Source organism: Talpa europaea, assembly GCF_964194135.1.
Source record: "Talpa europaea genome assembly, chromosome: 13".
NCBI lineage: Eukaryota > Metazoa > Chordata > Mammalia > Eulipotyphla > Talpidae > Talpa > Talpa europaea.
Window position 1 is genome coordinate 11,262,380 of NC_140080.1, and position 14,511 is coordinate 11,276,890.

A 14,511-nucleotide genomic window follows, 5' to 3' on the forward strand; every position below is an offset into this window, starting at 1 on the left:
TAACTAACTTAAATCTTTCTGGCAGGTATCAAAACATTCTTATTTTGAGATCTAGGCTAAAGGAGAATTTTGAAGTACTTTGAATGCTAGTCAGTTTTTTTGGTTTTAATGAAAACAATACGATTGTGAAATTTTCAACACTACAGAGAAATTAGGGATTCCCGGGAAAGATCCCAATGTTTTTGTTTAATTTTAACATTAAGATGAACAAAGAGCATGGTGGATTGACAAAATTCAAGACCAGGAGATGCTGCTTTTTAGAAGCAGGAGCTGGACAAAGGAACATGTAGACCTGCTGAGTAGCTGCTTTGATCCCAGCAAGGGTATTGTTTGCAGACCTTTGACGCACTCCAGTTTATTTCTAAAACAAAAAGGAGGATAAAGTGCCTGGAAGTTCTGTAATATGAGATATATGTTTGTGCCTTTACCACTGGGAGGAGAAAGACAAATAGAAGATAGGAGTGCTGGATATTTGAGGAACTGTGATGTGGGTAAGAGAGTAAAGGTCTCTTTTGGAGAAGAAAGAAAAAAGTTAGACCAAATGAATGCAAGAGACAGAAAATTTTGGATCAACTTAAGAAAACGTCAAGAGCTTGTCAGAGATGGAGAAGGAACTAACCACACACAGACTCTGACATGATATGTGTGAAATGCTTTAATAAATGCATTTTATTTAGTTGTCACTACCTTATTTAGTTTGGAGACTATGCTCATTTCTTTTTTCTATTTTTTATTTTTTGAGATTTTATTTATTTTTGCAGAGAAGAATTGGGTTGTAAGTCAGAGGTGTGGGGGGAGGGGGGCGAAAGGATTCACCAGAGACAAGAGTGTGGAGCAGAATAGGCAGATCTACTGAAATACACTGCTGAGGGGAGCAGCGGTGAGACAGGAGAGAGAGAGGTCTGCTGTGCCATATGTGGGTCAGCTCCCTGGTCGAGATCGAACTCAGGCCATAGTGGTAGGTAGTGCCGAGACTCAACCTTTATTCCACCAGGGAGGCCACTCATTTCCTTTTAATTGATACAGAAACTGAAGTTCAGAGAAGTTAAGAAAATTGCCCAAAGTTACCCAGCAAGTAAGGAAGCAGACCCCCCAGGGAACCAATTGACCTGTTTTCATATCTGATGCTTTTTCCCCTGTGGTAACTATCAGGTGGGTTTTATGCAGAACTTATATGCCTCATGAAAGCTGGACTGCACGATCTCCGAAATCCCTTCTAAGATTTTATAATTCTCTACATAAATAGCTCTGAAGGAAGCATTTGGATTTTTACATTTTGTAAGTATGTTAATGTAGCTCGATACTTTAAAAAAGCAGCTTAAGAAACCTAACATAAGATAAAATTTACTACCACTTTAATTCTAGGAGATTTGAAAGAAAAAAACATCTTAAAGTGAAATATATTACTTTTCCGGTGCAAGGAGAAGCAGAAGCTGATGATACATTTTTTTTGCCTTGAAGCCCTGGCTAGGACACCCATATTTTCTTTCCAGTGCCTGTAAACTGACTATAATTTCTCACAACTTCTCAAGACAAACAGATACCTCCTGAGAATGGGGAGCGTACTGAATCTCAGAAGGACCTCTATCCTAGGGCAGCTCTTAGGTGCTCTGGAGTAAGGTAAGAAAGGGGCCCCAATGCAGGAAACCTGAATTTCCTGTCCCCTTAGCTTATGCTTTTACAAACCAAGTCACCAGAATTTCTTCCACTGCTGCTAAAATGCATGTGTTCCATTCTATAAAATCATTTCAAATATATCCGAATCTATCTGAAAGCAATCTTTACTAATGAAGACCCATTTAATGTTTAACTTCTATTTTTTTAAGATTTATTTGTCCATACAAGAACCGGGGTACAGGCCAGAGGCATGGGAGGTGAGAGGATTCACCAGAGACAGAGTGGGGAACAGAACAGGCAGATTGACCGAAATACACTGCTGAGGGGAGCAGCAGGCGAGTCAGGAGAGGTCTGCTGCGCCATGTGGATTGTTCCATGGCCAGCTGGGGATCTAACTTGTGCTGCAGTGGCTGCGGACAGCTCCACAGGTTGCATCTTGACCCCTTGTGCCACCAGGGAGGGCCCAATGTTTATCTTCTTATGTGCGCCATTCAGCCTCTGTTTTTGTTGACATTTTGTTTTGGTTTAAACTTTGGTAATTATCTACCTAGCACCATCAGCCATGCTCAGATTTATCATCCTGTCTTGTAAGTTGGCCATACATGTTTCATTGTTAGTTTATCATGGGGATGCACTCTTGTCAGGCTTCATTTTGTCTGATTTAAACTATTTTTTGCTAAAAATGCACTGGTCTAGGCTGACATGAATTTAGCAACTAGTTGTAGCACAAAGTTGCATTTCATCTGGGAATATCTGATCCAGTATGATAAACTGTAGTTGATCTCCCTCCTCCCATCTCCTTTTAAGTCTTTAGGTGGAAGATTTGGGAGATAACTTTCCTCCCAGACTAAACACAGACAATAGCTTTAGTCTCAGTCACTGCCAGTGTTTGATTCTAGGTGGTCAATGATCGCTGATCTGCTAATTCCATTTTGAAAAGAACTTAATCTATGTTAGACTTACCGAGATTGAATTAGGCAAGTCTAAGAATAAAGACAGAACTGGGGAACACCTGCATACCATTATCAGAATGTATCCTATTTAAGAAACAGACCAAAACCGATTTAAGACCTTTTTGACTCTTATAAGTTGGGAATATTTTTACAATAAACTCTAAGAAGTTTTTCCCATCCCTTCCCCGTCATTAAAAGAAAATAAAGGAAGAGTTATTCAAGAACTTCACACATAAATATTACCGACATATATCTTCTTCTCCAGCTCTCAAATGTATATTTATGAAGGCCTAGATATTTTGGTACCTCCAGAAGACTATCTTTTATTTTAAACAACCCAGTAACTCGGAAGGTTGTCTTAGAGTTTGTGGCTCATTTACAAGGCTTTTGTTAATTTGTATACCATTTGCATGAATTGATACTGAAAGTGAAAAAAATTGTTTAGCAATGGAATTGTCAGTATTTCCTGAACATCATGTCAAAATGAAGGTGAACTTGAAAATGGGGAGTCGCCAGAGAGATAATAAGAAATGAGAGCTTTTAAGTGAATGTGTGGCACATGTAGCAAAATTTGCTGTCCTAACATGCAATGTTATGAGTGGATGATTATATATTGTGTTTTTTCAGTGAATGCATTAAGAAAGCCCTGCCAATAGGAAAAAAACTGTAATCAAACAGCTAATGCCAAAGGCAAAATTAAATACTTGATCTCTAATTTAAAAAGTTTCATAAGTAGACAAGCATACTAATATTTCAAGAGACATCCCCTTGAGCCACTAATGACAGGCCTCAGATACACTGGGATTAGCACTTCTTTCTCTTTTTGTGGAAACTATTCCTTTCTACTGTTGGCTGAATGTCAAAACTTACATTTAAATGGGCTTATTTTGCTCCGAACCTCTAGCTACTCAAGGCCTATCGAGAGCATTCATTTATAGAGTTTGACTTGTGCAGGTTTGATTAGAATTCAGCCCTGAAGTCAGTGACCGAGGTCAGTGTTCAAATCCATGGGGCTGGTCTAAAAGGAAAGCCCTTCTTTCTAAGACCTCAGCCTCATTTTGGAGGCTCCCACTTCCTCGGGAGGGTAGTGACTTCTGGAATCTTTCTTCCTCTGGTTGTTGGAATGCAGGGTGATGCTCCCCTTTTGTTCCTGTAAACCCAGGGACAACAGCAGGAGGAAGAAGGGGTCCCTGCTGGACTGGGTGCCCGGACACCTGCCTCTGACTCGGGTGTCTTGTCCACACCTGGGCAAATGAGATTACTATTTTCAAGTGAAAATAGTGCTTCCTCTTTTGAAGAAATTTACCTGGGGCACTTCTGATAAAAGATGGTCCCAGGTTTTCCATTTGTGTTTTCAAAGCATGTGATCGTAATTATCACTTTATAGTCTGCTTTAATCTATTTTTCCCTTATAGTGGTATTTTATTGATGCCAGCAAGACAGTCATCCCTTTCAAAACCCCACCTTATCCAGTGGTGTTCCTGTGTCTCTGAAATAAAAATACATGCATGAAATGTTTGTGGAATGATTATGAAATGAGTATGCTCTTGAACAAAAAAGAAATTATTAGTTAAAATCTACCACTTGGACCAGAGAGATGTGGTAAGGGAATTAAGCAAAAATGTTTTTGTACTCTGTGCTTAAGAAAACAAGTTGTCAGCACCTTCCCAGATGAACTTGCATTATTCCTAATTTTATACCTCACTCTGGGGAGGGGCTTGTTTTTAGCAAAGGAAACATAGTGTGATTTGTCAGTAAATCTTATTTTCCCCAAAGAACAGTAGGTTAAACTTTCCCCTAGGGCCCAGGGTATTAATTAAGTGTTCCATTTACTAGGCTTACTTAGTAACATAATGGACAAAAAACAGAAAGATCAAGTAAGTCACTTTCTTCATACCGTATGCTCTGAATCCTTGCGAAATAATGTTGGCACCTGGCAGGTAGTTCTTGATGTATCTCTGTCACTGACATTCATCATTTTCATAAGGTTTTAAATCAGTGTTTTCATAGAGGATCATTTAAAACATGCCAATGGGAAATTGGAACAATATTATCATGCAAAGAGTCTGTCAAGGCTGTTAACTGGTGCTGCACACATTTCTGTTACATTGCTAAATATACTTTAAGTGTTTTTAATAATTCTATACATACCTTATAATTCTAATAAGATATTTAAGGTGTTGATTTTATCTTAATAATGAAGATTTTCCTTTATTAAGTGCTCACTATGTGTTTAAGTAAGGTTTTTGCCAAAGAAAACTTAAAATGGCAATTCTAGCTATTTAAATAGAACACAGACTATATTAATAAGAGTTTTCCTAGGGTCTAATTTTTAGAGCGGTGAACTTCTTTTTCCAGGATAAAAGAAGATGAGAGGGTAAACATTACTGTGTCATATGTTATTTCCACTGACAGTTAAATGCTTTAAAATATATCATTTAGATAATTTATTATTTATAACTTTAATTCTTAGATTTCCCTGTAAGATTTCGGTGTCTCTGTTTTCTTGTTTGGAAGGTGGGGGCTATAGGGGTGCTGAGAGTACTGGGGACTGTGAAGGTATAAAGATTCTCTACCTTTGTTATGGTCAGCATCGCTTCTGAGGTGACAGGGATCGCTGAAGCACAGGCTCAGATTTCTCCTTAACATCAGTCTTCATGACCTTAAGTTGGGTGTAGTTCTTTTTGTTCTTTTGTAATAGAAGGTTATAAAAGACCAAGACGTCTACCTTTGGACCCTGCCAGGCTGTTAGGAGATGAGGTCAGTGCGATGTTCCTGGCAGCCCAGCTGCCTGGGCCTGGTGGCTGGCACAGCACTATCTCCGGCGTGTGGTGCTAATGCCACTTCAAAGGCAAGACTCACTCCTATTTTTATCCTGGGAAGGCAGCCTGTGCAGTTGCCTCTTGAACAAAAGGTTCTGCCAGGTCTCTGATACCTCACAGACTCCTCACAATAAGGAGAACCACAACCATTTGTTTGGCTGCATGGCATTAGATTTATAAATGCCACCTCTGCTCTGCCTATGAGCTTGAAACAGGAGCCGGCATTATTACCACCACCCCCCCACCACCACCACCTGCGAGGGTAAGGCTGGAGGAGCTGGAATTGCAGGGTGATGTCAAGCTCACGTCCTTTCCACAGAACTCGCTGGCTTCCACAGTCATTCAGAACCCCTGCTCTTTCTCACAAAGGGAACCACAACCATTCAGGCGTAAAATAAAACTTGGTTTAAAAAATTTTTAGAACACAAAATTTAATCTGGAAGTTAATCTAAACCAATTAAGGTGAATGAAGTCAGTGGTAGAGTCAGAAGGAGAAGCTCTGGTTGCAAAACTGCATCTCTTATTTTGATGTCTGAGGATGTTTATTGCATTCATGGAACCATTTTAGTGACTGGTGATTGATGACTCTTCTATGCAGTAATACACCTTTTCAGAACTCCACTTAGGTAGGAGTTTGAAGGAACTGAAGCTTTACTTTAAGCTGGCAGGTCCTAGGAATATGAGAAAATAACTTTTATGAAGAGGCTAGAACAAAATTGACCTCCTTAGTCCCCTGACTTATGTCTAGATCACCTCCCAGGTCATCAGTCCCACATTTAAAGACCTCTAGAGAATTCTTCATCTCTATGAAGAAATTTCTTTCCATGTTGACCTGCTTTCACTGCTAGGAAAATTGTAATTGAAGATGCCTAAGAGCTGGACCATGTCCCTAAGAGACAAGTTAGTAGAAGCACCTCTTTCCTAACACCTGCCTGTGTCTCATGTCCAATGGTAAATCAGCTTTCAGCTTTCTCTTCTCCAACTCCAAATAATCCCGATTTTCATTATAAGCTATCATTCTTCATTTGTGCATGTATATTTTAGGCTTACTTTAGGATTCATGCATAGTTTTCTAAGACTGTTCTCCTTTGAGGAAGCAAAGCAGTTAAAAACCCTCAAACTTCCACTGACCTGAATACAAACTATTTACTCACATATTACAAACTACTTGTTCAGAAAAATTGATTCATTCATAAATATTGATTAACCCTGCCTTGTCAAACATGGCTTGATGTGAATATGGGGAGGATCTGTTTGTCTGAGTTCCTTGCCATATATAATATAACATTTATTATGTTAAATAATCATAACTCTCAGGGGAGAAAGAAAGCAGGGACGAGAGCTAGAGACTGCTGACACAGAGAAAGAGGGAGAGAGAGAGAGAATAATCAAATAGTGATCATGTGATATTTAAGTAAGGAAGTGAAATAGGATGATACAGATATCTGGAGTATTGTGTTCCAAGCAGAAGAGTCAGGAGATATAAAAATCCTGAGGCAAGAGTGTGCCTGGTGTGTGCAAATAATAGCAAAGAGACCTGTGCCGCTGAGCTGAGTGATGGGGAGAGAGCAGGAGATGAGGAAGGGCAGGGCCTGCAGATTTTGAAGGGCCTGGTAGGTCAATTAAAGAACTGGTTTTCCTTTTCTGAGCTGAGAAGCCATAATGGATTTTAAACAGAGTAGTTAGTCACATGATCTGATTAGGTTTTGACAGTACGATTTTGGCTGCTGTATTGAGGACAGACTAAGATTCTAAAGTGAGCCTAGGAGCAAGTTTGGAACTAGGTAAGCTAATTAGGAGACTCTAGCAATAATCCAGGCAAGAGAATGATGGGTTAGCCCAGGATGGTAAGTTTCCACCACTAGTAAGAAATGATTAGAATCTAGGGCCTCCTAGGTGGCACAGCGGGTTGAGCATAGTGCTGTAAAGCTGTCCACAGCCTCTGCATCGCGGGTTCGATTCCCGGCCAGCCAGGGAGATACCCACATGGCACGGCAGACCTCTCCTGTCTTGCCTGCTGCTCCACAGCAGTGTTTTTCGGTTTATCAGCCTGTTCTGCTCTGTCTCTGGTGAATCCTCTCACCCTCCCACGCCTCTGGCCTATACACCAGTTCTTCTATAAAAATAAACGAATCTTAAGAAAAAAAAAAAGAAATGGTCAGAATCTAGCTGTGCTTCACCATAAGTGCTGACAGATCAGGTGTTGGTTACAGGAGATGGGGAGGTATCAAAAATAATTCTCAATATTTTCACCGGAGCAAATCAGAAACTGTAGAATACCTACTGTTTTCTTCTAATCACCCTCTCTTTTATGGAACTCTCCTCTTTAGAAAATTGATTCAGTCATTAAGAAGCACAACAAATGCCATTTATCTCTGGTGACTTTTATTGGAATCTGCTTATGTTGAAGTATATTTTTGTGGTGAATGTTTACTGGTTGTGCATTTAACAGAGAAAAGGGTTGAAATATTTGTCAGTTGGATATCCTTTCTCTGCTCTGAATATGTAAGCAGAATATCAGCCGAGAGAATTTTTTAGCTTTCAAGGTTGTGGTATCAACTAATTTGTACTTCAAAATATATATCACATTAAACTTCTTTGGTTTCTGGAACTATTTGTGTTGCTTTCAAATTCACTTTTTTGTCCTAAATAAATCTCAGATGGCATTTTTTTTTATGTCAAGTGTTTCCTGCTAGTTAAATTGGTTGCCAGAAAGTTTAATAAGAAAACTAACGAAATGGCTTCATTAACAAGTTGTGTGGATAAATGAACATTGAATTGACATGAAAAGGCGGTTAAGGTTAAGTTGAGCTGTTCAGCTGATCCGATGCAGGGCCCTCTGTGTGTGTGTGTGACCTTTGTGGAGAGGGAGAGCATAGAAGTGTGGTGTGTTCTCCATACTAACCCCTGCTTGTTCTGTGACAAGTGGCAAGATGCCAGTATCAGTTTATGCAAATTTGACCAAAATGTAAATGACTATTTCCAAAGTGTCTGAGATCTCATTCCATTTAGTTTGCTTGGATTCCAACCTTTTCTGGAAAAGATGTGTTTTCAAAACAGTTTCATTTCAATTATAATCTAATATTTGATGGAAAACGCTCATAGGACCCTGCCTGGGTTTAACTCCCCCCGCCCGCCCCGCCGTCACTCCAGCCCTTACTGGTTTTCCATGCTTTGGGAAAACATCCTTTGTAAGTCTCTCTGTCCTCATGTGGAAAATGGGGATAATCACAGTGCCGACTTCATTGGGTCAGTTTGAGGATTATGCGCAATCCTCTACGTAAAGCGATTAGCCATGCCACATGACTCACGGTAATAGCGATCTATTAGTCTTTGCTGTTGTTTAAAGGCAGTTGTAAGAAAATCCCTCCGTCATATTTAGCACTTTGGTAGGAATGTAAGTCACCAAGTGATCCATGATTCAGTGGGAAACTTTATGGCATTTATTGCATGTGTTGTTTTGAAAGGGCTCAAGATTGGCTAGTGATCTCATGGGCTGGAGACTTCAGGGACTCAATGCTCTGAACACAAACACAGAATGATGTTCTGTGTCACTATTAACTATGACAGCTGCCAGATGATATGTCCCCGTTGGCCATTTTGAATGCCACCTTCATGGATTATTTGTGTTTATGTCCATCCATCTACTTAAGATCAAGATATTTTATTTGCATTCACCTTAGCTAATAAAATGGAAGGATACAGAAAATTCGAGAGAATGATCATCATAGATGTTATTATTTCTTAGTTTGCAAAAGATAGGGTAGCAACAGAATAGAGAAAGCATTCAAAGAAGGTGGGTGTAATTGGTAACAGGTAAGGGGATGGCCGCACGGATGTGAAAGTGTGTGTATTGTGTTCTATGCTAACGGGGGCACTGAGGGAAGGTTTGTCTCAATGTAAGGAAGACGTTCTTAATGACCAGAGGCTAAGGATCAACCAAGATTTCCTCTCCCCTGGAGTGAGGTGTAAGGTTTCACCTCTTAAGACTTGGAAGTTATTAGAGACATTACTGGAAATTAATTAGTAGAGAAAAAATATTTATACTATTTTTAGCCTATATTACATTTTAAAAAGAAAAAAATGAAAGTCTTCTGTTCTGAAGAGGATAACGTTACCTAATAAGATATTAAAGTAGTTGTTTCTTCTAAGGCCTTCGGATGTAAGAGATACTTACACTGATGTGAGATTCCAGGTCAAAATAGAGACTGCACAGAGAAACTAATAGGAAGCTACTTGCTCAGTTCTTGAGCCCCTCAGTAAGATCCAGGATATCAAAATAGGGTCCAAGGCAAAGCAAGAGGAAGTCGTGGGGAGGAATTATGGAGCACCAAAGATCACAGTGTGTGTGTTTGGAATAAAGAGGCAAGGCGTGTCCTGACACCTCCTGCCTTGTTCATAGTGGTTTCTTCGCAGACTTGGTGCAAGATGCATGAGGATGGATGGAGATGAGAGTAGACTGGAGTCTGACTCCGTCCCAGTCAATGTGGAGGAAGGAAATGGGCTTACACACTGTTTTGGAAAAGAACCAAGATGTTTGCTGTTTTACTCATACAGGCAAATGATACTCGTTCCCCAGGGCCCAGAATCTGCCAGGAGCAAGGGAGAACTACATGGTGGTGTCTTGGGGCCTCAGAGGGTACAGATGGAGCTCAGCACTACAAGCTGTAGCTAGACAACTTCCTAGGGGATGCACAGTGAGGCACAAGTTACCCTCTGGAGTAGAAATCAAGTGGCATAAATGGAGGCTTGCAGGCAAGGTGGCCCAGGGATGGGAATCTTTAAAGGTTCCATGAAAATTTCCTTTCTGTGGCCTTACTCCAGAGTGAAGCCCCAGGGTATAATGTTATCAAACCAAGTAAAAATTTCCTTCTGCTATTTTTTTTTTTCCTTCATCATCCTTGCTTTCTAACCTCAGGAAAGTGGAAGTCACAGCAACTTGGGGGAGGAGGAGGAAGGAAAGAATGAAGAAGCCAAGCGCAACCCCTTCCCTGCAGGAAGGAGAAGGTTCTGAAACTAGGCCCATTTAGGAAAGGAAAGCAGATTTCACTTTAAATTGAGACTGAGGTTCATTTTACAGGGGTTGGAATATTTTAATTTGAACTAAATTGTTTGGGGTAACTTAAGGTGACCACAGAGCTATTCCTGAAAGGATGAACAAATTGTTACAGGACCTGCTTACATTTTATCGAGGGGCGGTGGAAAAACTTTCATAAAAAAATTATAAAGAGAAGTAGGAGATAAAAAGAAAGGAGCAATTTGATGATAAGGCCTACACACACTGGTTACAATTAAGTGCTCACATGTCAAAAATTCAAGTTCTTTTGATAATTCCACCCATGGTGGGGACTACAGCCCAGGATCTAACCCACATTACTCCAAGGTCCTATCATTAGATATTCATACTGTAAAAGAGAAGAAGCATCTCTGTTGTTTTCAGGTCCCTTTGGTCATTTCTGGCTCAGGGTATATATCACATGGCTTCAGTGAGCCAGCCACACAGAGAACATCGTGAGCCTTGAGAGAAAGTTGGACAGAAAGAAATAGCTCCCAAGGACAAGATGTGAAATTGCTTCGGGGAAATATGATGTTAAAATTAGGGGTTTGGATACAGACAGAGACGAGAGGCCTGCAGAACTTTTGGCACAAACAGAAACAACAATATACCGAAAGAATTATTTTCTTATACTACTGTGTCTCAAACCTAAGATAATTTTTTATTTTTATCTCCTATTGTTAGCACTTAATGGGATATGTTTGACATTCTGAGGACCATGTGGAGGAGCAATAGTCGTTTTGTCCTTGGAGGTCATTGTGTTCTTCCTTTACAACCAGTACTGCTGCTGTATTTGGCATATTTGGATTCTTTGTGAGATTTTTACAAATGTCAATGCTATTTTTAAATTCTCTTGAGAAAATCTTGACTTACTCTTTCAATATTCAAGTTTTACTGCCTCCCTTTACATTCTACTAATTAATTTTATACCTGCGTTGAAAAAAAAATCCCTGAAAAAATATGTATCTCTTCCATCCAATATTTTGGGTGTCCTGTCACCAAGGGGCATATATTCACATTTTACTTAATGCTTCCAAATATATTGATAATTATTTCTTTCATTTGTCACCTGTGTGTATATTCAAAAGCCTTTTCTCGATTTCTGTTGTCTTAGGTTTCTTTATCCCTTTAAATCTTTATTGTTTTATTCTCATCCCTTCATGTCTGTATTATTTTATTATTTTATTTTTTAAAAGATTTATTTATTTATGCATACAAGAGCTGGGGTACAGGCCAGAGATGCAGGGGGTGAGAGGAGTCACCAGAGACAGAGTGGGGAACAGAACAGGCTGATGGAATGAAATACACTGCTGAAGGTAGCAGCAGGTGAGACAGGAGAGGTCTGCTGCGCCATGTGGGTTGCTCCCTGGCTGGCTGGGGATCGAACTTGTGCTGCCGAGGCTGTGGATAGCTTCATGGTGCGGTGCTTAACCCCTTGCGCCACCAGGGAGGCCCTCTGTATTATTTTAAAGATTTGACTGAAGCAGCCCCTTGAGGCGCTATATCTGTTGGAAGACCCAATAAGGTTCATGTTAGGGGATCTGAAAACTGTCCTGAAGACTCTCTAGACCAGTGTTGTTCTTTTTCTTCCACAGAGAAGGATGAAAGGGAGATGTCAGTGCTTACTACGGAGTCAGAGCTAAATTTCTCTTTGTCGTATTGAGTGATAATACTTCTCACAGCTTAGAAAATTTCCTATCGGTCATGTCAAGTCAGTCAAAAAAATCTTTTCTTGATTGAGCCTGTGTTAAACTAACTTGAAAATGCAGAGTCGACAATGGTATTGGACTGTATGGTCCTTGAGGGAATGTGCTTTACCTGAATCATCTTTGTATCTTTAGCTCATAGTGTTTGGAAATATTAGGTGCTCAGTAAAATTTCTGTTAAATGAGTGAATGAAACCAACACATAAATGCGAGGTTCTTAAATGGTGACCGAAAGTCAGGCTTTTCACTGCTTCCTGACTATGCAGTGAAGAGGATTTATTACTAGATTTCGATGAAAAGAAGGATATTAATGAAAGCATGTTTTTGCTTGAATTCAAACATTATTACTAAAGTTTTAATGATTAAAAAGAGTGAAACGAGCCATATTATGAACCCTCCTCCCTCCCCGCTCCATATGCCAACAATGAACTGCCTGCCTGCTTTCTGTCCCTGATGGAAAAAACAAAACACTTGAATCTGGGATATTTTGTCCAAATCTAGGGTTGCTGTTCATTTTAATCATAAAATTTGATTAACAAAGAAAAGAGCTATTAAAACTGTTTATGAAATTTGAGCTTGGTTTTAAGCATGGCTATGCTTTTTGTTCAAGGAGCACAGTGTTATAATACCTTCAAAGATGACTCATTTCCCTTGGTGAATCTTTGGTACTTTTTGCTAGGAGTTTGTCCAAGAGAGTTTCATGTGGATGGAAAGGTGTAAATAATATAGATAACCAGTCTTTAGGGTTCTAAGAGATAACAGAAGATGTAAAAGAATAAAGTACAGAACTTTTTACTTACTGTTCTTGTGCATATTAGACCAAACATCCACAGAGAAATATTACAGGAACATAAAAAGAAACAAGAAATAAGATGTACATGGAAGAAAGTAATTCACAAATAAAACAAATGACAGGAATATTTTTCTCCGAGATATGGGCCATACACCACACTTAGGAAATGCAGACCCGCGTGATCATTCCCAGTGTGTGAAAACATTTTGAGAGAGGAAAAGCCATCTGCTCCATCAGACCAATAATTAAATACATCTAAGTAACTCTTGTTTGTTTTTGCTAGACTCAGGGAACCAAAACAAGATAACAGATTAAAAGTCCTTGGGAAAAGTAAAGCACCCAGTAGCTATAATCTATTTTGGGGTTGTCCATATGTTTTATTTGTTTTATACCAGGAAGGAAGACTATAATGAGGGTGGGCTGCGGGCATAGATGTATGTGCAGGGCAGGTAGAAGTCAGGGTGACTCCTGGTTATGTCTAAGAGAGATGGTAGCAATTGGAGCTATGTGATGAGACAAGGAGAGCAGGCCAAAGTGAGAGCCAAGTCCCAGGCAGTGCTAATGTAACACCAGGCAGAAGCAGCCTGTCTTACCTTTAGGATTAAATAGGCCTTGTGGAGAGGTTGATGTCTGCAGTGCTTGATAGTAGTGCCACCAATGCTTTGCATCAATAATCATTCAGCACAAATCAAATGAATGAGATATATTAACATTTTTGTTGTTTCTAGGAGAGTGGGCGCTCCCTTTCTCTTCCTGGAAGACCAGTCCCACCAACCTTCTCTACCACGTCTCCTTGGATATTCCAGCCTGCTTGCAACTACTCAAGCCAACAAACAGATGGGCTCGAGAAAGCAAACAAGAGACTAACTCCTTGGGAAGCAGCAGCAAAGTCTCCACTTGGTCTAGTGGATGATGCCTTTAAACCCAGAAGCATCCAGGAATCTATTGTGGCAAATGTGGTTTCAGCAGCTCGGAGGAAGGTGCTTCTAGGGCCCCCCGAGGATTGGAATGAGAGACTTCCCTTTGTTCCCGAAGCCCAGAAGGCCAGTGTGGGTTCATTTGGAAGGCGAGAGTATAATGTTGCCTCCTTTCCTGATAATAGTATGCACACCAACTTCCAATACGGTTCACAGTTTCCATATGCATATTATAGGCAGCCTTCCAGAAATGATTCTGAAATAATGTCCCTAGAGACCAGGTCTGACTACTGTGTCCCAGTAGCCAGTTGCAACTATAACCCACACCCAAGGGGATGGAGACGCCAAACATGAAAGTTAGAAGAAATGATTGTGTGCCATGTGTAGTAATAATTTTTTAAAATATTTCTTTGCAGGAATTTTGACCTTTCCAGTAGATTTAGATTCACTCTTGATCCTGGCATGATATCAGAGGTCACATTTGATCCTGGATATGTGTGTGTTTGTGTGTGTGTGTATGTGCACATGTGAGTTTGAATCACTGCCTTTTCTGCTGATACATAGAAAATGTCCCTGGAGAAAATCATCCATTTTTGGCATTGATGTTCTTGCATTTATGTGTATTCATAATTTGAACTCCATTTGTG

The 14,511-nt window shown here is 39.9% G+C and overlaps 1 protein-coding gene across 2 annotated transcripts in view; it reads left to right on the plus strand.

Annotated features, from left to right (window-relative positions):
- Nucleotides 1-14,218, plus strand: part of SYNPO2 (synaptopodin 2) — a gene marked incomplete at both ends in the record, with an annotated part of 147,406 nt that extends 133,188 nt beyond the window's left edge. Inside the window, one exon of one of the 2 annotated variants that reach the window (XM_084252802.1) lies at nucleotides 13,676-14,218. In XM_084252802.1, coding sequence (XP_084108928.1) covers nucleotides 13,676-14,218 — 543 coding nt within the window. The remainder of the gene's footprint in view (nucleotides 1-13,675) is intronic. The other variant, XM_084252803.1, reaches the window with a different exon arrangement.
- Between the last annotated feature and the right edge of the window lie 293 nt (nucleotides 14,219-14,511).